Source organism: Marmota monax, unplaced genomic scaffold, assembly GCF_021218885.2.
Source record: "Marmota monax isolate L192 unplaced genomic scaffold, Marmota_monax_Labrador192_F-V1.1 WCK01_AAM20220418_F8-fsc00041, whole genome shotgun sequence".
Taxonomy (NCBI): Eukaryota; Metazoa; Chordata; class Mammalia; order Rodentia; family Sciuridae; genus Marmota; species Marmota monax.
This window is the reverse complement of record NW_026695238.1, coordinates 3,986,687-4,011,199: the sequence shown is the minus strand read 5'-3', so window position 1 is coordinate 4,011,199 and position 24,513 is coordinate 3,986,687. Positions and strand designations below refer to the sequence as shown.

Genomic DNA, 24,513 nt, shown 5'->3' with positions numbered 1-24,513 from the left:
GGGCTCAAGGTCCTCTCCTGTACACTGGCTGTCTGGGAAGGCTGTGATCTTAGGCCCCTGGCTGGCCCCTAGTTGCCCTTCCGTCTCCATGTAACGCCACATTCCAGGCATCAGGAGCTGAGGTCTGGACAAAGACAGAGGCTTCCCTGAGCCACCCTCACCCACATGGCTCTTGTTTCTGATCTGAGGAGGCTCTTACCTCAAGGACTGCTAGCAGAATGACCAAATTCTTCAGCTGACCCAGCACAGCAAGTACTCAATGGAGTTTATTCAAGTGTTCTTTCTGGACTCAGTTGCTAAACTCACACCTCTGTGCCTAGCACTGTGCTCTGGGGTGCTGGGGTTTGAAGATGAATGAGAACCCTGTCCTCACGGAGATCATAATAAGAGGCTGAGCCTACAGGCCACCCACCCACCACACTGTGAGGACCAGTATAAGACAGTGGTGGACATACAGAAATGACGAAGATGAGGGCTGATCTCTAGCATGAGACAGAACCCTGAAGAGGACTCCTGGAGTGGAGGGGATTCAAGACTTAGAGTCCATTATATCCCAACTTGATCACTTAATTGGGGTCCAATTTCTTTATCAACAATGGGAACTATGCCTTTCTTTACTGAGCTATTATGAGGCTAATAGATCATATGTATATAAACTAGAGCATAGTTAGTGCATATAGTAGATGTTCAATAAATTGAGCTATAATGTCTTCTCTCCCTCTCCCACCACCAACTGGCAGGACTAGACTTACTTTGAACCAAGGATGTTCTAGAGTCTCCTCTGCAGTAGGTCTCCTGTAAAGGAATGAGGATTAAGTAGGGATTTTTTTGTTCATTTATTCAGATAGTTAATAAATGAGAAAACAGGGCCTCTAAGGAGCTGGGGGTTACATATCTAAGGACAGAGGCTTAACAGGAGTAGGCGGGTAGCATGAGGGGTCTCGTACTCACATCCGGTCCTGCACCAGCACTTTGATGAGGAAGCCCCGGGCCTCTCTGCTCAAGCTCAGGAACGTGGTCTCCTCAAAGGCCACATTGTAGTTTCGGATGTTCATCAGTGTTGTCCGATCGTTCTCTCCAACAAACGGGGAGATTCCGGTCAGACTGCAGGTGGAGAGGACTGTTGTGAGAGGAGGGTCCTGGGGCTGAGGCAGAAGTGAAGTAGAATGCAGGGGACCAGGGGCAGGTAGAGGCCCCAGGTTGTGGGGATGGCACAGGCTGGGTGAATCTGAATAAGAAGCCAAAGCTTCAGACTCTTGCCTGTCCTGCTCCTACTACAACCCCTGGAAGAGCAGAGGACAGTCCTGCCTTGGGACCTGGTTACTTGTGCTTTTAGAGGACCAGTTCTGCCCCACCTCCCGTGTGGCCTTTCTATGAGATGAGGCATCTGTGTGAAGGGAGTCCCACCCCTTATAGTCCATGATCTTGACACTCAGAACCAGGCAGTTCCCTGCCCAAATGGCACTGAGTTGCACTGGTCCAATGTGTCCATCTCTTATGGAGGGTGTGATAGTGGACAAGGTCGGACATGCAGACCAGGGCATCCAAGTTCATGCATGTGAGGCCCCTTGAAGTGCAGGAAGATGTGGGAGTAGAGGGGTGGGCTGCGGGCCCTGCAAATGTTAGGGGTGGGCCTATCAGGAGACCATTAGGAGACTGGAGAGGATTCTTACCAAAGGAAGGCAATGACGCCCACAGGCCTGTGGGAAGAGAGTGGACAGGTGAGAGGATAGCCTGCCTCCTGCTGGAAGTGAGCAGTTCTCTGATACCTCAACTCTGAGATGTCCTCCCAAGGAACACCATGCTGGACAAACGGACACAGTAGTGTCTCCTTCGGGGAGGCCCCTGAACCCAGTGGTTCAAAAGGCTCATGACAGGGCTGACCTGTCATGAAGCCCAGAGAAGTCTGAGCACCAATGAGAGCATGTCTGTCTCACTAGGGTGGCCCCACCCCCAAGGGAGCCAGGAGCCGAGGACTGCAAGACTCTTACATGGGCAAGAGACCCTGTGAACACTGCCACCAGGCAACTGTCAGAGAATGCTCATAATGCTCCTCTTTGCTGGTGAGCTAAGTCCTAAGTCCCCAACATGGCCCACCCAGTGGCTGAGAATGCCAGCATTACCAGATGTCAGTGACTCCAGACACAGGGCTCTGGTTGACGATCTCGGGAGCAACGAACTCAGGTGTGCCATACTGGCAGTACTGGGGCTCTCCTGGAGTCAGCTCCTGGGCATTCCCAAAATCACAGATGCGCACCTGCTCTTCGCCGTCTGCACCGTCCCACACCAGCAGGTTCTCAGGCTATGAAACACAAGCAATGGGAGGAAGCTGAGTAAAGTACACTCTGCCTCGTGTACTGATCAGGGGCTGCCTGCTCTCCCCTCTCTGCCTCACCTTGACATCGAGGTGCAGCACCTGGCTCTGATGCAGGTAGCATATTCCCTCTAGTACCTGACGCATATAGGCCCGGATCTGTGGAAACAGGAAGCCCAGAGTCCTTGGGGGTAGTGTGGGGAGCTATGCTTGATCACCACCAGGCCAGGGGAGTGGCTTTCAGATGGCTCATGGAGGGGGTTGAAACACAAGTTTGGGGGTTGCTAAGACCTAGGGTTATCATGTACAGCTATACAAGTTGGGAACAGCACAATTATAGGGGACTTTACATTATGAAATATAGAGCTGTGCAGTGTATAGTATGTACAGCCAGACCCTGCAGGATGGCAACGAGACCCAGAGTCTAGGTGGGGTTGCTTCTGAGACACGATTGGGGAATGTGTACGTGAGAAAGACCAAATCAACACTGCTAGGGCTTAGGGTGGGTCTGCTGAGATCAGAGGACAGTACAAGTCCCAAAGAGATGGGGGTGTGGTTCCCCCAGGGTGGGGAGTTCTGTTGCCTGCCTAACAATGCTCTCTACCACCACCCTTGGCTTCCTCATGGGCAGAGGTGGCATGTGGGGGCACCCCCCTGTTGACTCTCTGAGCTCAGATGGGTGAAGGCTGGTTCCCAACCTGGCCCCTGCCACCCGTTACCCTCACCTCAGACTCACACACGGTGGGTTTCCTGGCCATTCTCTCCAGCAGCTCCTCTGTACAGCTATGTCCTGGATCAAGGAGAACAGTGACCAGTGCAGACTGCCTGGCCCAGCCCCAGAGATCAGCATGGGCCTTAGCTCCGCACAGGCTTCTCCTTCCCCTTAAAGCACATCTGATACCAGTCAGAGTTGTCCTCACCTTTCCCCATCATGTGGGTGCACAGATGGGACAACTCACTCGCTGGAACACTCACTTATTGCAGGACTTCAGGCAAGTCACTTACCTATCCTCTCTGGGTTGAGGTTCCCTCAGGTATAAAATGGGAATAACACTCTCCCCTGCCCACCTGATGAAGTATTTATAGGGATCAAATCATAGAAGAGGGGGCTGGGTTGTGGCTCAGTGGTGGAGCACTTGCCTAGCACATGAGAGGCACTGAGTTTGAGTCTTAACACCACACAAAAGTAAACTAGTAAAATAAAGTTTTAAAAAGTTTTTTTTTAAAAAAATCATAGAAGAATCTTGTTGACTGTGGAAAGAACTTCTTGATGCTATCTGGTAATGAGCCAGAGGTCTACAACATGGAAAAATTTGTCATTTTGCTGAGGTTTATATTTGAACAGTGAGGCCTGGGTGACTGGTAAGCAGGTCATGGTCACCCTGATATAGGAGAGTTGAATCAATCACCAGCATCCTTAATTCAAAGTGCCTTTGTTTAACTGAAGCTTTCATGAAAGGTAACATTTTTTTTTTTTTTAATGAAAACAGCCTCCCAAATAAAGCCAAGCATAGCTGCTCATTTGAAGTGGGCTCCTTCAAATGTGCAGATACACTGTGTGTCTTTCACTGCCCCTACACCCCAGCACTGGGATTGATAATTTTTTAAAAATATTTTTTTTAGTTGTCAATGGATCTTTATTTTATATATTTATATCTGGTGCTGAGAATCAAACCAAGTGCCTCACACATGCTAGGCAAGCGCTCTACCACTGAGCCACAACCCCAGCCCCAGACTGAAACAGGCCTTGAGTTTGCAGTACTCTTGCCTCAGCCTCTGGAGTTGCTGGGATTACAGATGTGTGCCACCCAGTTACTATCCTGCATTTTGTGATTAAAAAGCATATGCCATTTGTTAGCTATGTGACCTTGGGCCAGTTATTTAACCTCTTCATACCTGTTTCATCATCCTTCAAAATTGGATAATAAAATCCCATCGGGTAGGTTTACATGAGACTTACATAGGCTGATAATTGCAAAACTCATAAAACACTGCCAGACACATATTAAATGCTATGTAAGACTAAGCTAGGAAAAAAAAAAAAGACTGGTTTTCACAGAAGCCTCCAGACTTAATCCTCCCAGTTGTCAACAGGTCCACTTTGTAAATGATAATCCAGGCATGGGTACCCTCCACTCCCCTGGAGCCTGTCCCAGGATACAGCTCAGTGACAATGACCAGTCCCCGGCGCCTTTCGAAGGCCTCATGGAAGTAGACGATGCAATCGTGCTGAAGCCGGGCCAGCAGCCGGGCTTCCCGCCGGGCTGATGCCTTGGGCTTTGCCTGGCTGGGGATGAACTTGGCCGCAAACTCCAGGCCAGAGCTGCGTTCCACCACACGCCGCAGGTAGGAGAAGGCACCCCTGGGTGATACAAGGAAGGTAGCAGTCCTCAGCTGCAGCCCTGTCTACCCTCTTCTGGCCCTCGGACCCACCAGCCTCCCTTGGCCCCCTACATTGGTGCTTCCCAGCTCCATACCTGCCAATCTCCTGGTGAATGTCATAAAAGTCGCTGAGTCTCCTTCCTCGATGTTCTCCATCCTCCCCGACCCCCTCGACCTCCATAGCTGTCTGAGCTGTGGAAACAGATGTCCTGAGGTTAGGTGAGGAGGGCATGAAAGGGAAAAGGGTAGAGACTGGGACCAGCGGGGAAAATGGAGGAGACAGAAGAGGAGCAAGAATATTGGGGCCTAAGGTGGGGAGCTGGGGCTGGGGGATGCGATGGTCAGGAGTGAAGGGCGGGGGCTCACATCATGTTCCTGGAAGTGGGCATCTGGCCCTCCTCCCCAGGAACTACAGCTCACCAGAGTGCACAGCCAACTCTGCTTTGCAGGAGACTTCCCCCGCCAGGTTCCGGGCAGTACAGGTGTAGACGCCCCCATCCTGGGTCCCCGTGCTGAGCACCACCAAGGAACACTCGTTCTCTTCATATACAAAGCTCACATGGCTGCTCTCAGCCAGCAGCACCTCGTCCTGCAGAGGTAGGTGTTACCTCCAGCCCAGGCCTGGCCTCACCTCCACCTGGCACTCAGCTTTATTTCCATACTAGAGACCCAGATTCATCTAGATCTGTGAGCCAGGAGCCCATTCACCAGGTGGCTTCTCCATACCAGTGGCCTTGCTCCTCCAGGACCCAGAGTCAGCTTCTCCCTTAGCTTAGCTAAAAGACCTGCACCTTTTAGTCAATCATCTGGATCCCACTTCCTCCTCCTAACCACATCTCTGCCCAGACTCCTTGCTCCTAAGGCCTCCAGAACCTCTCAAGCTCCCAGGGGACCCCTTCCCCATCTGCCAGGCTCTGGCAAGCTGGCCTGATCCCTGCTGAGGCCTATATCACCCACTGACCTTGTACCATGTGATGTCTGGCAGCGGTTTCCCCTCAACCACCACAGCAAAGCGAGCGGTTTCTCCAGCCCCAACCTCCACATCCTCCATGATGGACTCAAACCGGGGAGCCTCTGAAACATACAGGAACAGGTGAGTAGAAGGGCGGGATTAGCACGTTCTCCAAAGGTCCTGCCTTCTCAGTCCTTCTTCTAAACCGTATCAGCAACTGGCTTCTCGGAATGCCAGGCCCTAGCCTCCCAGGCCAACTACCCCTCAGAACACCAAAGTTCCTTGCCTGGACCAAGTGTTCTCCCTATAAATCCAAACATAATGTTCTCCAAATCTCTGAAAAACTGTCACAGGTACAGGCTTACTTGGTTTGACCTTCAGCGTTCATTTACTAGCTTTGAAATTAGGAGAGTTGTCACACATAAAAGAAATCTGGATTTCCTGTCTCTTGAAAAATCAGCACTGGCCATCCTGAGCCACTTCCCCTCTTGTATTAACCAGCAAGCATGGTGTGGCTCAATGCTGCCCCCTGTGGGCGACTGCTCTTCTCACAGTTCCACCAGACTACTGCTCAGGGATGACATTGCCTTTTTTTCTGTGGTACTTTCTTTTTCTCTTTATTCTGTGGACTGGGAATTGAGCTAGATGCTAGATAAGCCCTCTATCACTGAGTTACATCCCCGGCCCTTTTTATTTTTTGAGAGACAGTCTTTCTGAGTGCCTAGGCTGGCCTTGAACTTATGATTCTCCTGCCTCAGCCTCCTAAAGAGCTGAGTGAGAGACGTTCTCCACCACTCCTGGCAACATTACCTTTAATCTTAAAGTTTTTCCATCTGAATCTCATTTAAATGTTTAGGGGACTTTCTACCATCTGGAAGACGGCAAGATAACCCCCAAATGTTAACCAGACAGTCTAGAAGCTAACTTTCTACTTAGTTCTCCCACAGGTGATTGATTTTATCCTCCACATACATGTGGACCTGCAAAGCCACTTCTAATTCTCATGAATTAAATATATTTTTGCATTAAATACATTTGTGAAGAAGCCTATGATTTCCATGTGCTCTGTCCTAAGCATGTTTGAGGATCTTGGCTTTAAGGAGAGTGGGAGTGAGTGATCAGGACCTCAGAGAGGAGCAGGGTGGCCAGGTATGGACCACCACCCACTTCAGGGACCCACTTGGCTTTATGCAGACAGCAGGGGACTCTGTTCTAGGAATATGGGGGACAGATACTGCAATGTAGCTGATGTGGAAGAAGGGGGCTAGCATTCCACTTGCCCTGCCTGGCTGGGGCTGGGCTGGAGCCCAGTGAATGAGGGTGATAATGGAAGCCCCAGGTCCATTTTAGCCCTGGCTGGGTGGATCATAGTCTCCCTCATTCACTGCTCTGGCCAAACTGTGCTGCAGGGCTTTTAGGGCCAGGGCCTCTCTATGCTCCAAACATAGGGCTGTGTCTGGGAAGGAAGATGAGTCTTGCAGATGGCACTGTTGGGGAACAAAGCAGTGACTGAGTAGGAAGTGCTGGGGATCATGGCTGGGCAAAGGGCAAGACTCTCCAAAGGGGGCCCCCAGGAATCTGTGGCCCCACCCCATCTACCCTCTTCACCTCCAAGTCAGGAGGGTTCCCGTCTCTTCTTCTCACCCCTTACTGCTTTCTCTCCTTTCTAGAAATCTGGTCCCCAGGTGAGCGGGGAAGCAAGCTCTGAAGGTCAAAGCACCAGAAAGTTTCAAGTGAATGTCCATGACTGTTTTAAAGCACTGGAAAATGTCCATTTGCCCAGATCGCCTGTGCTAACGAACATGTCACTTTCTTTGCTTTTGGCTGGAATTATATCTCTCGGCAGGTAGCACTGTTCAGCTCATGTGGATCTGAAGTTCTGAGTGGCAGTTACAGATGTCTGGAGTTAATTAACAACCGGAAAACAAAACAATTACTACTTAAGCATGCTACGGCTTAAGAGGATACATCCTCAAAGGAGAAATTATAAAAAGGGGCCTTGCTGTGAAGGTTGGGAGGCCTGGTCAAAGAGGGTTGAACAAAAAGGCAGCCAAGAGCCTCAGAGATGGAAGTTGGGTGATAAGCTGCGCTCAGTGGCTCTTGCTTGTTTTTATCAACTCAGTCTTCCCATTCTTGTTATAGCTGAGATCTCTTTCCTGTTGGGCTTAGCATAAGAGCCAGGGCTTTGGAGTCTGACATCCAACTTGAACCCAGCTCCTGTATTAATTTATTTAACCTGGCTCCTTGGGCCAGGTTAGTTAGCACACTTTTGAGCCTCAGTTTCCTTACCTATAAAGTGGGGATAATAACCAACCCCATTGCACAAGCTTGTTATAGGTATTAAATGAAGTGATCTATGTAAGACACTTATCACCGATCCTGGCACATACTAGGTGCCCAATCAATATTTTATTAGTATTATCACTGCTATTATTACTAGTACTGGTATTATTACTGCCATTAGATGCACAAGCCTGAGAGGGAGGACATGGGATGCGATCCCCAGAGGCAGGTGGGTGTGTACACCTGAAAGCGTGCTTCAGAGGGAGGAATGGGAAGAATGCCTACTGTCACCCACCTGCCAGCTCCAGTGTGACCGAGCAGGCCTGTGTGCCATGGCGGTTGCGGGCAGTGCAGGTGAGTGACCCCACGTCCCGGCGGCTCACCCGACAGATCCGAAGAGAGTACTGGTCGTCATCCGGCTGGCTTAGCTCATACACACCTGTCCGTGCCTCCAGGAGGGCCCCTCGGCAGCTAAGGGACACAAGACAGGACAGGAGGTCCTCCTAGGCCAAGCTGGGGCTGGACTATTACATATGGGGAATGGGTCAGCAGGTGGGGAATCCTACCTCCTCCAGACGACCTGGGCCTCTACATGGTTGAAGGTGATGGTGACATGGGCAGGCTGTCCCTCTACCACATACACGATGTCTGGTTTGTCCAGCACAGCAGGGGCCTCCTCTAGGGGTGGGCCTGGGAGAAGGAGAGCACAGGCTCCATACGGGGCTGATGCTGAGAACTCAACACCCACTGCTCCTCTCTTACCCCAATCGTCACCAGAGTTGATGAGGAAGCTGGGGCTCAGAGAGGTTTAGTCTTTTGTGCAGGGAACACAGCCAGGAAGCAGCAGAGCAAGGGCTAGACTACAGCTTGTCTGACCCCAGGGCCTTAGCTTTGTCCCTGGGCCCTGCTGCCACTGATGGGCCAGGATCCCACTCAGCCACACTGTTCCTGCCATGGTTATTCAGTCTCCCCTCAGCCCTGCCCTTGGGAGTCCCCTGCTCACCATGCTCCAGCAGCTGTGTGGGCTCCGATGCGGGTGAGGGCTTGCTGCTGCTCTTGCCAGTGGTGCTGAGGACCCGGAAGACATGCTGGAGCCCCTTCCGCAGCCCTGTGGCCGCCCACCTGGGCTCCCGCAGACCTGTGGCCAGCGCTGTCCACTGGTCTGAGCCCAGCACCTGGTGCTGCACCGTGTATGTCAGGGAGTCTGGGTCTGGAGGGAAGGCAGTTGCTAGAGGCTGATGTCACAGGGTCACTGTGCTTCCTCATCCCGCCCGCTCAGGGTCCTGGAACTCATCCCTGGTCTTCTCTGAGTGCGTGCCTCAGTTTCCCCTGAGGTTTCCTGCCTGCCTCCCACCTGCTCTGCTTTCTCACTGCCTGCGCCAGCCCTAAAGCCATCAAGCTGCCCGTCGCCAACCCCTTCAGATGTGGAGGAAGGGGCCTAGCATTCCACTTGCCCTGGACTTGTATCCAAATCCTTGCTCCCCGAGGTACGGAAACTGACCAGGAAGAGATCCTGGACAAGAGCAGAAAAGAACATGCCCAGGATCAAGACCCAGGAACCTAGTCCCACTGAGAAAGGGCAAGGATGTGGTGATGCCCCACAGCTCCTCTCCTGACCTGGAGCCAGGGCCTCATCCACCATGGAGAGAAGACAGCGGGTGCTCCTGGCTTCACTCCCAGCACTCCATTGCTCCTGCCTCCCACCATGTTCTTGGAGGCCTAGTGTCCTTGATACCCCTGCCCGAGCCTGCCCTGCCCATCCCCAATCCCCACCCAAAGCCCTGCATGGCCCTGACCCACCGATGGCCATGTCCAGGCTCCTGGGGGGGTTCCATGTGAGCGTGACCATCCTCCCTGTCACAGCCACCACCTGCGGGGCACCATCTGGGGGACCTGGAACCACATCTGAAAGCCACAGGTTGGAGGTCCATGGATCTTTCAGGGCCCAAGAGCACCACAGGATCACTGAGCTTCAGGGATTGAGGCTGGGGACCAGGGGCAGGGGCAAGGCCAGAAGATTTCCAGGGAACCAGGGGGAAACTGGTGGAGGCCCCTCCCTCCCTCAGCACCCAGGTGGTACTGGAGGTTTGGCTATGGGTGCAGCTGCTAGGAGGGTGCCTTACCTGTGACATAGAGGTGGGCATAGCAGGCAGCTTTGCCCAGCTTGTTAGCGATGACACTCTTGTAGACACCAGCATGCTGAGGTCCCACCGCAGGGAACACCAGGCGATGTACATCCCTGTCTGGTGGGGGAGGTACAGTGACATGGGGGCTAAGCTAGGAGGATGCTTTGAGGGGTGAACCGCCACCCATTGCAAGGAGGAGGCAAGTGGGGACAGACGGGGAGGCAGAAAGAAGTATGTCCTTCTAGTGGTCGAAGCCAGCAGTGCTAGATCCTCTTATTGCTCTTCATGCCCAGTAATTTCACAGCTTCCTCCCACATTGGGGCACCCTCTGGGGTCCCTCTCCTGTCGGCTGCTTCCTCATTCCCTCACCTCTACTGGGTCACAACCTTCAGGTCAAGGCTCTGACACAGCTTTGCTCCTAGGCTCCTCCTCCAGTCCTCTTCTCCAGCCCCAGGGCAGCTGCCCTTCCACCCATCTCCAGCAGAGCCTGAGGAAAACCCTTCAGTCCAAATTCCCTTCCAGCCGTGTCCCCTGCTACTCCTCCATGTCTTGACCCTGACAGACCATCAGGTCCCTGAACAAGCCACAGGAGCTCCATCTCTATGTTTTTGCTCACAAATTCCTCCCTCTTGGAATGTTCTCCTCGGACCTAAGCCTTTCTTCTCTCTGAGACACAATTCTAGTGAAGCCTACCCTACCATGCCCTGGCTGTCTTCCCTGTGCCATGCCCCAGCTCTCCGTGGCAGGTGGCTGGGTGTGCATCACTGGCCATTGCAGGGCTCTTCCTCTTCACTTCCAGGAGCCATATCGCCTACCCAGTCTGGCCCTTTAAAGACCAGGCTGCTTTTTTCCAGATCTGCTTGTCCCACCCTGAACCCAGTGCCTCACATGCAGTAAGTTACAAATACATGTGATATTATGAATTGCAATAAATCATCTACTGGGTGTCCAGCCTTGACATGAAATCCTAATACTTTCAACAACTCTACAAAATTATCCCATTTACCAATGAGGTCAGAGACATTAATTGACTTGCCCAAGGTCACACAGCTAATAAGTGATGAAGCCGTGGCTTGAACTCAGTTTCATCTCCTCCAACTCTCTTTCCTTACACTCTGCTCCCTGAGTGTTAAGGAGGCTGTCTCTGGCTAGGACACAGAAATGAGGAGGCTTGCACTGTCCTCCTTCACGTCAGGAATGTCCCCAAACACCCTCCCTTCTCTTAGCGGTTATCTCTGCATAGAACAGTCACCCATTCATTTATCTCTGCTGACACTATTTATAAGGAAAGTGAAGCCAGAGGCTGCCAGTGACCCCAGATTCAGGCAGAAGCAGAGACGCCAGCTCAGATCCTGAGACAGACAGACACCCACCCACGGTCTCCAAGCCGATGGGGAGATAGGAAGGCCTGGGGCTGCGCAGTAATCGCTGCTGGAGGGGACCGAGTGGAAAGGCCAGAGCTGCAGCTGTGGCTCTGGAGATAGGGTGAGGGTAGAGTTGAGAGACTGGGACATGGTGATTGGGAGCATCCTTTAGGAGGTGGGCACAAGTCAGGCGGTCCTTACTTGTCTTTGAGCAAGTCTCTGTACCTCTGTAAGCCTCAGTTTCCCCATCTGTAAACAGGGCTTATAGTGCCTGCCTTACAGGCCTGTGGCAAGGTAAGATCATACACATCAGGTCTTGAGCACTCAGCAAGCGCTTAGTAAGAGGACCTTGGTCGCTTGTGGCTACAGGAGAAGTCCATCATGGGTGACAGTATAGGCACAACTTAAAGAGGCAGGCAGACCTCGCATGAGAATCAGGTTCCTTCAAGGATGGAATAAAAGTGCTCCCTGGGGAACACAGCTCAGGCCTAGAGGATGCCAACCCAACATGGCCCTCTGTTTCCCCTGCCTCCTTCTGCCTTGCTTGCTATTTGTTAACAACCCAGGACCAAGCCTCCCTTCCCTGCCAGATGCTGCCTACCCCTGCCCTTTCCTTGAAACTTCTCAGGAAGCATGGGCTTTATCAGGGGCTCCTTTTTGAGGAGCATGGCAGCAAGGGTGCAGCTGGTGAAGGGGAGCAGCTGCAGGCCACGCGCTGTCTGCCCGGCATGGCTCTTAGTGCTTTACACAGACAAGCTGATGTGATTCCAGCAGCACCCCTGTAACAGAGGAGGAGACTGAGGCACAGATGGGTTCGACAATCTGGTCAGTATCAGGCTGGGCTACCTGTTGTAAGTGCTAAAGGTGCCATCAAGGGGTGACTAACAGATGGGCACCGTGTGGGATCAAGAAGGGACACAATGACCTCACAGCCCTGGGGGGCCCCCCTTTGCCAGACACCACATCTCTGGCCGAGCTACAAAAGGGAAGGCCCTGATGAAGGGTGGGCTGATGGGAGGGCCCTGAAAGACAAGAGGGTGCCACAAGGGTCCCTTCCTGGACACATACACTGTGTCATGCGCCGGTCGTCACTGCTCTGGATGCGGTGGCCATTGTGGAACCAGCTGATGGTGGGGTAGGGCAGGCCAGTCACCTGGCACTCTAGCATGGCCTCCTTGGCCAGTCCCACTTCCAGGTCCTGCAGTGGCCGCAGGAAGTCAGGAATGGACAGCCGCTCCAGCTCGCCCTGTTCCGGCTCCTCAGGGATGGACGGCATCTTCTCCAGCTTTGAGCTGTAAGAACCACATGGTTGCCCAGAGGTACAGGGATGCACCTCCTAGTGCAGGATGGGGGCTCCTGAGAGGCAGAGTTAGCAGCGCTGATAGCACCTGGAGCCCCAGGAGGTACCTGGGGCCTGAGGCGGCTGTCCGAGGCTCCTCCACATACAGCTGGGCCGAGCAGTTAGCCTGGCCGTGGGTGTTGGTCGCACTGACTGCGTAGAGCCCTTCATCCTCGCTGCCCACGTGGGCGATGTGCAGTGAGTGCAGACCTCCTTCCTGCCGCAGCCGCAAGTTCTCACTCTCCTCTACAGGGTGACCTGGAGGTGGGAAGGACAGGAGTGCAGAGCCAGTATAGCAGGGGCCCTGCCTTCTGTATACACTCCATCCTGTTCTGGGCCCTTGGGATCTCCCAATATCTGCATAGGGAGGGGGGTGTGTACCAAAGTGAGTCCAGGTAACGGACGGTGGTGGGGTGCCGCTGATCTTGCAGTCGAGGCGGGCAGCACGGCCCTCTAGCACCTCCACGTCTTCCAGCAGCCGGGTGAACAGGGGCGCCAGTGAGGGCCGCACGGTCAGCCGGGCGCTGCAGGTCAGTTCATCTGCAGGGGAGAGGCAGCACTGGGCCAGGGAAGGCCACAGAGGCCCAGGCACCCCACCTCATGGGTCCTGTCCAGTCTTAGGAAACCTGGACAGAGTCCTACAGAATTTCTGGGAACAGGGCTGGGGGCAAGGCAGTGGGCAAAGATCCATTTGCCAGGCTTTCTCAGGAGGTCAGTAAAGAGAGGCAGCAGGCTGCCGTGGCAGGTTGGGGACTCCATAAAAGCCCAGAGCCTGGCCCAGGGCTCCCTCTTACCTCACCCTGCCTGTGCAGGATGAAGGAGTTGGGTTGTGAGAAGGTCCTAAAAGGCAAGTCCACTTCCTCCCCAGCTTCCAACTCTCAGAACTCTCCTCTGTCATCCCACAACTCCCTCCCACCTGTCCCATGCCTAGCAATTGCTGGCATTTAGTAGGTACCCCCAGGCATCCCAGTGCTTTGTTCTAATTTATGTAATCCCTGTAGTCCCCCTAGAAAGTGCGTATTAGCCTGATCCCCTTTTATAGTTGAATAGCCTACAGCTCAAACAGAGGAAGGGACTTGTCCAAAGACACTTGGTTGGGAGCTTGTAGGACAAGAACAGGAGCACAAATCTAGATTTGCTCTCTACATCTCAGCGGACACAGGAACCCTCTGGGTGCCAGGTACTATTTGAAGCTTCACTGTTTTGAGTACTATACTATCTCCTACCCAACCCCACCTCCCCAAGGATATGAGACCCTGTTTCCTAGGGTTTTATTTTGCACCCAGCTCTCTCCCCTCTATCCCCCACACCCAGGTCTGGTGCCCACGGCAGCCCTAGGGCCTGAACAAGTCATTACCTTTGGCTGTGCTGAGCTTGCAAGTGTAGACACCACTGTCGTCCTCATGAACAGAGGTGAGCAGCAGCTTGCATTTGCGGCCATCGAAATGCATCTTGCATTTGAGCAGGGCAGGCTGCAGTAGGCGGCCACGGCACAGCCAGTCCACCTCCACGTCGGCAGGACCTGCCACCAGGCACTCAAACAGCGCCATCTCCCCGGCCCCCACGTTCACGTCCTGCAGGGGGGCCAGCACGGCCAGGGACCGGCTTTCAGGGTGTGCTGGGGGGAAGGTAGCCACAGGGGGCACACACAGAGCAGAGACACACAGGGCGAGGGAGACAAACGCACACACGCACACACAGAGAGACAGACACAGAGAGAGAGATGCATTTTGTTCCTCTGGAGACAGGGAAAGTCCACCCACCCAGCCAGGACAGCAAGGAGCTCCTAGACCTGGCTTTGAGATGGCCACCCAGGTTGGCCCAGGGAGGGAAAAGTCACGAAAGGCAAGAGGGAATCAAGAGGGGAACCAAAGGGCCATGTGGTGGCAGTGACGGCGGCAGAAAAGAAAACGCGGCACACCAACTGGGTACAAACTGGATTTTATTTGAGCTAAGAAATAGTGTTTCCAAATACCTCCACCCCAACAAATGGCCCTGCTCCTGTGCCACGCTTGGCTAACTCCCTCATTCCCAGACAGAGCACCCCCACCCTGACTGTGAATGAGGGAGTCCCCACTGGGCCCTACACCTACCAGAGCCAGGGCTCAGCCCCGGGCCTCTGATTTTTGGTCTCTTGTAGAATAGAAAGTGTCGTGCCATTGAAACCCATTTCTGGAATGGTCAGTGCCCTGCCCCACTCCTTGTGAGCCTCCTGTCCACACCCCTGCCCCTCAGGGCCCTCCCTGCCATGTCTTGTCCTTTCCTGTTCTGTCTCATCCCACTCCAGCTCAGAGGTATCTTTCCCTGACTGTCACAGACACACAGACAAACAAACAGATGGACAGACAAAGGCCTGTAGCAGCGTAGCACATGCATTCACTTGGTGGTCCCCATGGGAAGAGTGTGGGAGGGTTGATAACCCTCATGCCCCACCTTCCCAGCACTCAGTCCATCTGGGGGCCTCCTGGCCTGCACAGCCACTTGGGGAGGGAGGGTCCCCAGGGGCCCAGGGGCTACCCCAGGGTGCTGCATTGGCTGGGGAGGGGAGGGGAGGCTGGGATGGGTCCAGGCCAGCAGGCCGGCTGGGTCTGTGGGCAGGAGGCAGTGAAACACAGCGAGGTCCGAGAGGTGCCTGAGACAGGGGCGCAGCTCGGAGGGTAGCGGCGGGGAGCGCAGGCGGCCCCCTGAGCTCACTCGCCTGTGTACAGACAAAAACCTCAGTCAGCAAGCGGCAGGTTAGTGCAGCACACCACACACACACACACACACACACACACACACACGCACACGCACAGACCTGGCTAGGGCCCTTCTAGATATGGAGCTGCCTCTAACACTGTAGGGAGCATTGCCATGTTCAGCTCCCCCAAGGTCAGCCCAGGGTGGGAGGGCCAGAGGCTACCCAGAGGCCAAGTTCCCAGGGTTCCTGGGCAGGCAGAGACCCTGAGCAGCCAAGGGAGAGGCATTCACAGGCATCAGGAACACCCCAAAGCCTACAGGATGTTAGGGAGGAATCCCAAAGAGAGAGGCACCAAGACATGGGTTAACACAGAGAAGCGAGGCAGGGCCAGACCCTGGAGAAGGAGCAGGCCAGGGAAGGGGGCACTGAAGAATTTAGAAACCAAACAGGTGGCAGCCATAGGAATGAAAGGCACCAGGGAGGGTGAGGAGGTAAGGCTGGCAGCGGGGCAATGACCGATAGAGTCTGGGCTCCATGCCTGGGGGTATCTCGGGGCATTCCCAAAGGTGGCCTCTGCCGGGCTGGAAGGGACTGAGCTTGTAGGTAAGAGGGACAATGGCTGAGTAAGGACTAAGGAGAGGTTGCTGGTCGTGAGCCATCATAGGACATGGTGAGGTGGGAGGCTGGGTAAACCGCAACCCAGGGAAGGAAAGCAACTGCCTTTGGAGGGCAGCCTGGCTAGGACCTGTCTGCACAGCCCCAGATGCCCCTGCCTTATGTCTTCAACTCTGGGGGCCCATCCTGGCACCCCTGGGGTCCCAGCAATGCACCAGGCCTAAGTCACATCAAGGGCCCCTCCGAACGGGTCCAGACGTCAGACTCTCCCCACTGCTACCCTCAACCACAAGAGCTTCTGCACAGCAATGGGGCAAGGAGGGAGAGCAAAGGGGAAGAGATCAGAGAGGGTGTGAGGGAGAGGACTGGGCAGAGCGGACGACATAGGCTCAGAAGAACATGGAGGGAGGGTGGCCAGTTGCAAGAAGCAGGGTCTCTGGCTAACGTCAGGGGCTGTCATGATGGAAACTGGGGAAGGCAGAACTGTGTGGCAAGCTGAGAGTGGAACAATTTGTTGTGTGACCTTGGGCAAGTTGTTTCTTCTCTCTGGGCCTCAGTTTACTCAACTACAATATAAGCAGCCAGACTAGGGGACCTCCACAGCCCTTTCAGTGTGGCATCCTGTAACTGAGACTACGTGAAATCTGTCAGCAGAGGGGACAGGACCAGGTTGGGGCTTCATCAGAGTGTGGGGCTCTCACCTCGGACCTCCAGGCGGGCCTCACACTGCCGGGCGCCATACTCATTGACGGCTTTGCAGGTGTAGAAGCCAGCGTCGCCCCGCTCGGCAGCCAGGATCCGCAGCCGGCACAGCCCACCCTCAGCCTCCTCTGCAAAGCGTCTCTGGTCTGGGCGCACAGGCTGGCGGTTTCTTAGCCTGAAATAGGGGTTACAACTCAGTCCCAGAGCCCAAGGTCCTCTGCATGCTCAGCAAAGTAGGGCTGCAGAGAAGCACAGGCCTCTTCTCCCCTACCCTGTTCATCTGCTCCCCAAAACTGTCCCAGTGATCACAGACACCCCTGGATTCCAGGACAAGGTTTTCACTTTGATTCTACCTTCCCACCTGCTCCAAGAACTTCCAGACAATCTTAATCCACCTGGATCTCTCCCTTCTCCAAACTCACTTCATTTGGAATAGAGACATGCAATTTAGTAGGTTTTTGTGTTTGTTTTTGTTTTGCAATACTAGGAATTGATCCCAGAGATTCACATTTCATAGGCAAGCACTCTACTACTGAGCTATATCCCCAGTCCTTTCTGTTTTGGGGGGTACCAGGGACTGAACCCAGGGGTGCTTAACCACTGAGCCACATCCCCAGCCCTTTTTTATATTTTATTTAGAAACAGGTCTCACTGAGCTGCTTAGGGTCTTGCTAAGTTGCTGAGGCTGGCTTTGAACTCTTAATCCTCCTGCCTTGGCCTCCTGAGCTGTTGGGATTATAGGGATATGCCACAGGGCACAGCCCAATACTTTCTTAAATTTTATTTTGAAGCATGGTCTCTCTAAATTGCTAAGACTACCCTCAAATTTGAGATCCTCCTGCCTAAGCTTCCCAAGTAGCTGGGATTGCAGGCATGCGCCATCAACTTGGCTTATTTAGCTCTCAGTATTCCTTAAATTTCCCTGTGTCTTATTTTTATTTTTCCAGAAAGATAGCTCTCCCACTTCCCAAAAGGGATGTGAAAGAACTTAAACGTTCTAAAAAATCACAGAGGAAATCAGCCGATCAATTAAAAATGAAAAATAGAACCGAAAACCAATAGAAAAACATGCTGAGTACTGGCTGTTCCAGGCATCCCAGCTGAGACCCACACTTAACTCTGGGTTTGGGCAGTTCAGAAACAAATTGTGATGACTGGGTCAAGCCCAGGGCTGGGTAGAGAATGAGCCTCAAAAGTAACCCTACCAGGGCTGGGGCTGTGGCTCAGTGGAAGAGCGCTCACCTAGTACATGTGAGGCCCTGGGTTCGATCCTCAGCACCACATAAAAATAAAAAAATAAAATAAAGGTATTAAAAAAAATTACCATCAACTGATGGGGTAAGGGTGGAAAGCCTTCTTTCAGGGCTGAGGACTCCCCATTTGTCTCAAGTGGGAAGACATGAAACCATTCATTATTCAAATCTCTCCCCAAAAGGGGAAGCCCAAATAATCCTGGAGCACCAGGACAAGGGGCAGGGTGTGCTGGCGAGTAGTACCGCTGCACCTAGACCAACACCTGGGGAAGGCCCCTCAGGTATCACTCCCTTCCTCCAAAGCCAGCTCACGGGGCCCAGACCTGTGAGTGGCTGCTACTCACCAGGAGACCACAGGCTTTGGCTCCCCCTGCACACGGATGCTCATGATGACATCTTGGCCTTCTCGTACTGACTGGTCCATGAGTGAGACCTAAAGGGGAGCTCCAAAGTGTCAGGGATGACAGTCAGGGCATAGCAGTGACTCCTGGGGACTGGGAGATCTGGGACAGTGGTCTCTTCCATACCAATCTGACTGAGGCTGGTTAAGAAGGGTTAATGGGGCAAAGTTCTAGGTCCTCCTGAAGAACAAGGGGGACACAAAGGGATGGAGGTCCACACAGACCTGGACCAGGAATCTGACCTTGAAGGTGGGGGGTGCCTTGGAGCCAGTGTCAGAGGAACGGTGGTTCTGGCTGGGGCTGAGCTTCATGGTGGGGGTTCCGGGCCAGGTCTCCCCAGGCTCTGGGAACTCCTCTGGGGGACTCAGGTACTCCTCGTCAGAAGTGATGGGACTGCTGAAAGGGGATGTGGACCCTCCTGGAAGAGAGACAGAAGGGATGCCAGGAGAGGGAGGAGGCAGAGAGACAGCTGGCTGGAAATGTCCCCAGAGCCTGGTTGAGGCCATTCCTGTGGGCCCTGCCCTGACTTCACTCCTGGTCTCTGGGGGTTTGCTGTGCCCAAGCACTTCCTCTCCCTGAGCTCCTGATTCCTCCCCTGCTAGACTCTGCCCCAAGACCAAACCCCCTGGGAGGGGACTCATTGGAAATGGCCTGATGCAAAGGATTCAGCCAACAGAGGGGCTGCTCCTGTGCCTTGGGGGAGACCCAGAATTCCACTGGAGCAGGGGATCCATATCCTGACATAGAGTAGGGGCTCAAATTACCAATCATATGCTTTAAAAGCAGGTGGTGTTGGCCTCTGGGACCTCACAGCAGCAAAGCCAAGACACTTACTTCTTAGGTGAGCTGGGCTTGGAACAGAGGAACACACACCCCAGACAAGCCCTATCCTGACCTCGGTCCAGGGCCAATGAGATGGCACTGTCCAGTCTGCCCTTCCCCCTCCCTTCTCAGCTTCCTGCCACAGAAACCCCAGGGGCACCTGTTAGCCCCAGCTCTAGAGCATGGGGACCCCAAATCTCTCAGGGGGTGGGAAAGCAGAGTCAGAGTCATCCACAGAAAAGGGCAGCTCAGCCTAGGGAAGAGCAGGGGGACTTGAGTCTGCCTTGGGGGAGGGGTGTCCCCAGGGCCCTGACGCCCTCCCCCGCAACTCAACTGGCTGGGGGCCCAGCCTCCCTGAGCTGGCTTCTACCCGACTGCCAAATACAGACATGAATCTGCCACAGCCCCCTGGCCCCTCCTCCTGGTTCCCCTAACCCAAGCCCCCAGCAGGGCTGCACCCCAACTCACCCTGAGACCGCACACGGACCTCAGCCTGCACCTTTCCGAAGGCTCTGTCCTGGCACCAGGCCCTCCTGCTGCTTGCCCACTGCCCACCCTGCCTTGGCTCCCCAGGGAGCAGGAGCCCAGCCTGCCCAGTCCCACTCACTTGGTGGACCCTGGGGAGGCCCAGCACTGAGCTGCCCCTGGGGGAGGGGCAGGAGCCTGGAGGAGTACAGAGAAGGTGGGGGTGGCCAGCAAGAGGCTGGGTGGCTGGCAAGCAGGCTGGGCTGGGAAGGTGGTGGGCTGGGAAGGTGGCGCCTGCTGAGCACACAGGCAGCCTGTCCTGGAGTGGAGGGGGAAGAGAGGGAGGGGCAGAGCCAGCCCAGCTGAATTTAGCTGCCTGCTCATTCCCAAGCAGCGCTCTGCCTTTCCTCTCCTTACAGCTCTGGACACTGACAAGAGCAGAGCCCCTCAGCGGGGCTGGACTCTAGGCATGGGGGCCTCTGTCCCCAGAGGAAGATGGGGTGGGGAGGCACCACACTGTGGCATTCAAGACCTTTGTGTGATCCATTAATGTTGACAAGTCCACCAAAGAAGGTGCCGATGGCAATGGCCCTGTGCTGCCCCTTTTGCTGACCAAACCACCAGGCTCGCCAGCCTGGGAAGACACTGATCAGCCTCCAATACTGAAGAGCCAGGCCATGCCCTGCTTTCTCTGGCACGGAGGATCATAGAACTGTGAGATCTTCACCTTCCTTCCCAGAGATGTCCCTCCCAACTTGAGGGGTCCCAGAGCCCCATCTCCATCTCGCCAGTACTGCCATAGCAGGTCAGCCCAGCAGCCACCCCAGGGCACAGGCCTGCACTCAGTCCTCATGGCAGGCTCTTCTGGGACACTTATTGGCAACCTAACTTTACCCATCAGCCTCACCAGGGCCAAGGATGAGGAGAGTGGGGGCTACTTTCCCCAACAGCCCTTTAACTAGTACCCATTTACATCTGGGTTGGGGAAGGGACTTGGAAACTGAGCAAGAGAGAAGGGGTTGTTAAGCTGGGGCCACATGTCCTTCCTCCTATCTCCTCACCCCCGCCCAGAGCCACATTCTCAAGCTATGACCTGTGTTTCCCAGCATTGCCAATGAGGAAGGAGGGGCCACCATTCAGGCTGGCTGTCTTGAGGTAGGGGGTGGGGGTGTTCAGAATGGCACTTGGTGCCAAAGGCTCCCAGCTGACACTGAGATCACAGGCACCATCCCTGGAGGTGGATGCCTATCTCCCCTCCATGGAGTTGGGAGTCCTGATCCAGGGTCACCTCCCTGATGGACAGTGCTATGGTGCCTCCCAGGGAAGAGGGAGATTTGTGCTGGATTGGTGAGGTTTGCAGGGGCTTTAGCGACCCCTGGTGGTCTCTGGAGGAACAGTACCAGGGCATCCAGCCAGAGTGAGCTGCAGTCCTCAAGCCCCTCCCAGAGGGGAGGTGGCCCAGGCAGGAGGCTGAAACACCAGAGAAGCACAACTAGGCCTCTTTGAGAGAAGATAGTGGTCTCTGCCCTGACATACCCCCAAACTGCATGGCCAAAGAGACGGATGGAGGATCCTGGAGCTCCACATCATGTTCAGGTACCAGATGTCATGGCCTTATGGTCCAAACCACCTTTGTGGCCAGTCCCTAACATTCCAGCTGTGCTCTACCCACAAGCCCAGCTCTCACTGTGGGAGACATAGTTACACTAGCCAGGAAGTAGGAAGCAGGTGCCCCCACACCCTGCCAAATCGCAGAGGCACATACACTCAGCATGCCATGGAAGGACTACCCCTTCACATTTGCCCTCCACCCCCTGTGCTGACCCTAGGCCCATATCTGCCTTTCCAACACAACCCCTGGGTCAAACACTTCATGAAAACACTGGTGTTGGGTAACCCCACAAATCAGGGAACTGTCCTTCCCCAGACCAGAGCATTCTGGTGGTCCCAACATCCCAACAGTTTCTAATGTCCCCTGCTACAGTCTCCCCACAGAGATGGTTGAGCCACCACCTCCAGTATCCAGCACATGAAAGGCATTACACAAGGCCTTTATCTCAGAACGATCCTTGAGCCACCCACACCAGGACCACCTGGGAGCTTATTTTGAAATAAATTCCTGGGCCTTTCCCAGCCTATAAAATTAGATTTTCTGAAATGGGAAGTCAAAAAACCACATTTTTCAAAAACACTCCAGGTGATTCTTATGCACATGAAAGTGTAGGGACCACTGCCAACCCTCATGGGAGGAGGACAACCCTAGGAGGTAGTTTCACTAAGTCCTAGCACACTTGGCCATCCAACTTCAGAGCAGGGCTTTGAACAGATAAGGTCTGACTCCACAGTCCACACACTTCCCACCGCACCAGTTGGCCTCTCATTTTAAGCCAGTGCATGCCCACCTGCCCCCTCCCTCCCTCCCTGTCTCTCTCTCTCTCCCTGGTGTGCTTTTTGTTTGTTTTTTTGTACCACGGATTGAACCCAGGGGCACTTAATCACTGAGCCCACCCCCAGCCCTTTTTATTTTTTATTTGGAGACAGGGTCTTGCTAAGTTGCTGGCTTTGAATTTGAGATCCTCCTGCCTCGGCCTCCTGAGCCACTGGGAATATAGGCACGCGCCACTGTGCCCAGCTTGGTAGTGGGTTCCAAAGTTTACTGTGCACTTGAATCACCTGGAGGGTTCCCTAGACTGGGGAATTGGGCTGCTGGGACCTTCCCCCAGTTTTGAATTCAGTAGATCTGGTTTGGGGCAAATAGTTTGCATTTATTAACACATTCCCAAAGGGATGTTGATGCTGCTGGTCTGGGGACCATACTTTGAGAATTCTGCCATCACAACCACCACTCTTAGGCAGAGTCTCATTACCCCCTGCAGCTGTATGTCCTGTCCAACCTCTGTGTATTACCCAGGGCTTGGAGTTTCTTGGGCTCTCGGTCCCCCACTGCTGCCTCACACTCAATCCTTGTGGTCTACACAGTCCCCAGCTGCCCAGAAGTGACTCCTAGTGTGGCGTCAAGGGCTAAGGAGTAGAGAAGGCATGGTCATGTCCTCAGGTGCCTTTGGCTGGTAGGGAAGACAAGCCAGATACATAGATGACTAGAATAGCAAGCAGGAAAGAATGACGAGATGGCAAGCGGGGAGTAGATAAGAATCACAAGAGTACAGACAGCTGGTGATGACTTTTGGCTCAGGGAGAAAGAGGCAACTGAGAGCAGAGGTGGTATTGAATTAGAGCTTGGTTTAAGCAGGGAAAAGGGAAAAGCAGTCCATGAAGATGAACCTGCATGAACGAATGTTCAGAGGAAAAATGTACAGGCACAGAGGCCGGTAGCTCAACTGATGATAGAGATGGGTGAAGAAGTAAAAAGTGGGCATCAGATCATGAAAGCAGGTACCTCTTGCTGCCTCCTCTTTTGGAGCACCCTTAGGCTTTTGGCCTCTATGGATCCAGAAGGTGGATGCCAGCTTAAGGCATGTGGCCTTTACTCTAAAGGCCAAGACAAGCTCTTATGATTTTTGAGGAAGGGAGGAACGTGTTGGAGGTTGGCCAGCATTCCTATGCAGCCTGGCCTTGCAAACCCTGTCCTCTACCTGTGGTTAGTAGATCCCCACAGGCTTTTCTTCTTCTGTATTTCCTTCTCCTTCCTCTCTTTTTTTTTTTGTGGGGGGTGCACTGGGGATTGAACTGAGGGTACTCTACCACCAAGCTACATCCCCCGCCCTTTTTTATTTTTCATTTTGAGACAGGCTCTTACTAGTTTCCCAGGCTGGCTACGAACTTGTGATCCCCTGCCTCAGCCTCCTGAGTCACTGGGATTACAGGTATGCGCCATCACACCCAGGCTCCATGGGCCTCTCTTGAAATAGCTGCTAAGTGATCCCACCACAGGAAAGTGAGGGGAAAGGAGGATGCGGGCTGTCAAGAGGTAGGAATTTCCAGAGGGTGCTGACATGACTGTCTCCCCTGGACAAGGAGAAGGGTTAGGCTGAGAGTGTTTCAGGTTTGGTTTAAAGTGTATTAAGTACTAGAGGAAATTTCACATGGTTAGCCTGACCTATCCAGGCAAGTGTTGAATTTCTCACATATAACTACATTGGGTTGTTCCAGGTTAGATAAAGGGTTTGCACTCATGGTAAATTAGGTTTCTGTCGTTGAGACAGGCTGAGAGCACTCAACTGCATTCTAGGTAAGAGTCCTGGGGAGTCGTCCATGGAGTATACCTGCTGCTGACAGATAGGAGATGGGAGGAAGGACTGAGTCTGGTTGAATGAACCATGCCACCTTGCTTTTTCAGGTGTTGTCCAGACCCCCATCCTAATGGACAACACGGGTCATGTGGCTTTCCAAGATTCCCTCCATCTGCAGCCACTGTCATCACCAGGAAGACCCTGCAACTATGTAGCTGTGGCCAGGGACCTAAGGCAGAGGAAAAGGGGTGTAGAATTTGGTGATATGATTTTCTTCCTTGCCTTTGCATTCATGGCTGCCAATAAACAGCCTCTTTCCTGTTGTGATACTGCTGATCATATGAGCAAGACCAGAAGGAGTCTTGACAAGCCACATCCCAAGTCCAAACGTCTGCAGCCAACTCATCCTCCTCACACAGCTCGGAGTCTTTTTGAGCATATAGCCCATGAGTCAGGATGATCCTCATTTTACAGATAAGAAAGTTGCAGCCAAGGTAAAGGGAAAAGGCCAAAGGCTTGAGTAGAAAATGCTACAGCCTTGGGCTCAAACACATGAGACCTGTGCCTGAGCAGGGGGCTGCAGGCTGTGGGATGGAGGCCCGGCACCAGAAAGGCCTCCTGTCAG

The 24,513-nt window shown here is 53.7% G+C and overlaps 1 protein-coding gene across 14 annotated transcripts in view; it reads right to left on the bottom strand.

Annotated features, from left to right (window-relative positions):
* Positions 1–24,513, bottom strand: part of Speg (striated muscle enriched protein kinase) — a 56,015-nt gene that overhangs the window by 11,192 nt on the left and 20,310 nt on the right. For 7 of the 14 annotated variants that reach the window (XM_046439672.2, XM_058577440.1, XM_046439674.2 and 4 more), the window contains 22 exons: positions 18,654–18,829; positions 18,355–18,443; positions 16,757–16,932; positions 14,118–14,378; positions 13,142–13,300; positions 12,829–13,018; positions 12,490–12,713; positions 10,055–10,174; positions 9,732–9,836; positions 8,935–9,141; positions 8,498–8,621; positions 8,227–8,402; positions 5,658–5,770; positions 5,117–5,285; positions 4,792–4,888; positions 4,476–4,676; positions 3,040–3,097; positions 2,396–2,473; positions 2,124–2,302; positions 1,674–1,700; positions 952–1,104; positions 753–795 (listed from right to left, as the gene is read on the bottom strand). In XM_046439672.2, the coding sequence (XP_046295628.1) occupies positions 753–795; positions 952–1,104; positions 1,674–1,700; positions 2,124–2,302; positions 2,396–2,473; positions 3,040–3,097; positions 4,476–4,676; positions 4,792–4,888; positions 5,117–5,285; positions 5,658–5,770; positions 8,227–8,402; positions 8,498–8,621; positions 8,935–9,141; positions 9,732–9,836; positions 10,055–10,174; positions 12,490–12,713; positions 12,829–13,018; positions 13,142–13,300; positions 14,118–14,378; positions 16,757–16,932; positions 18,355–18,443; positions 18,654–18,829 (3,125 nt within the window). The other 7 variants (XM_046439678.2, XM_046439681.2, XM_046439679.2 and 4 more) reach the window with 7 other exon arrangements.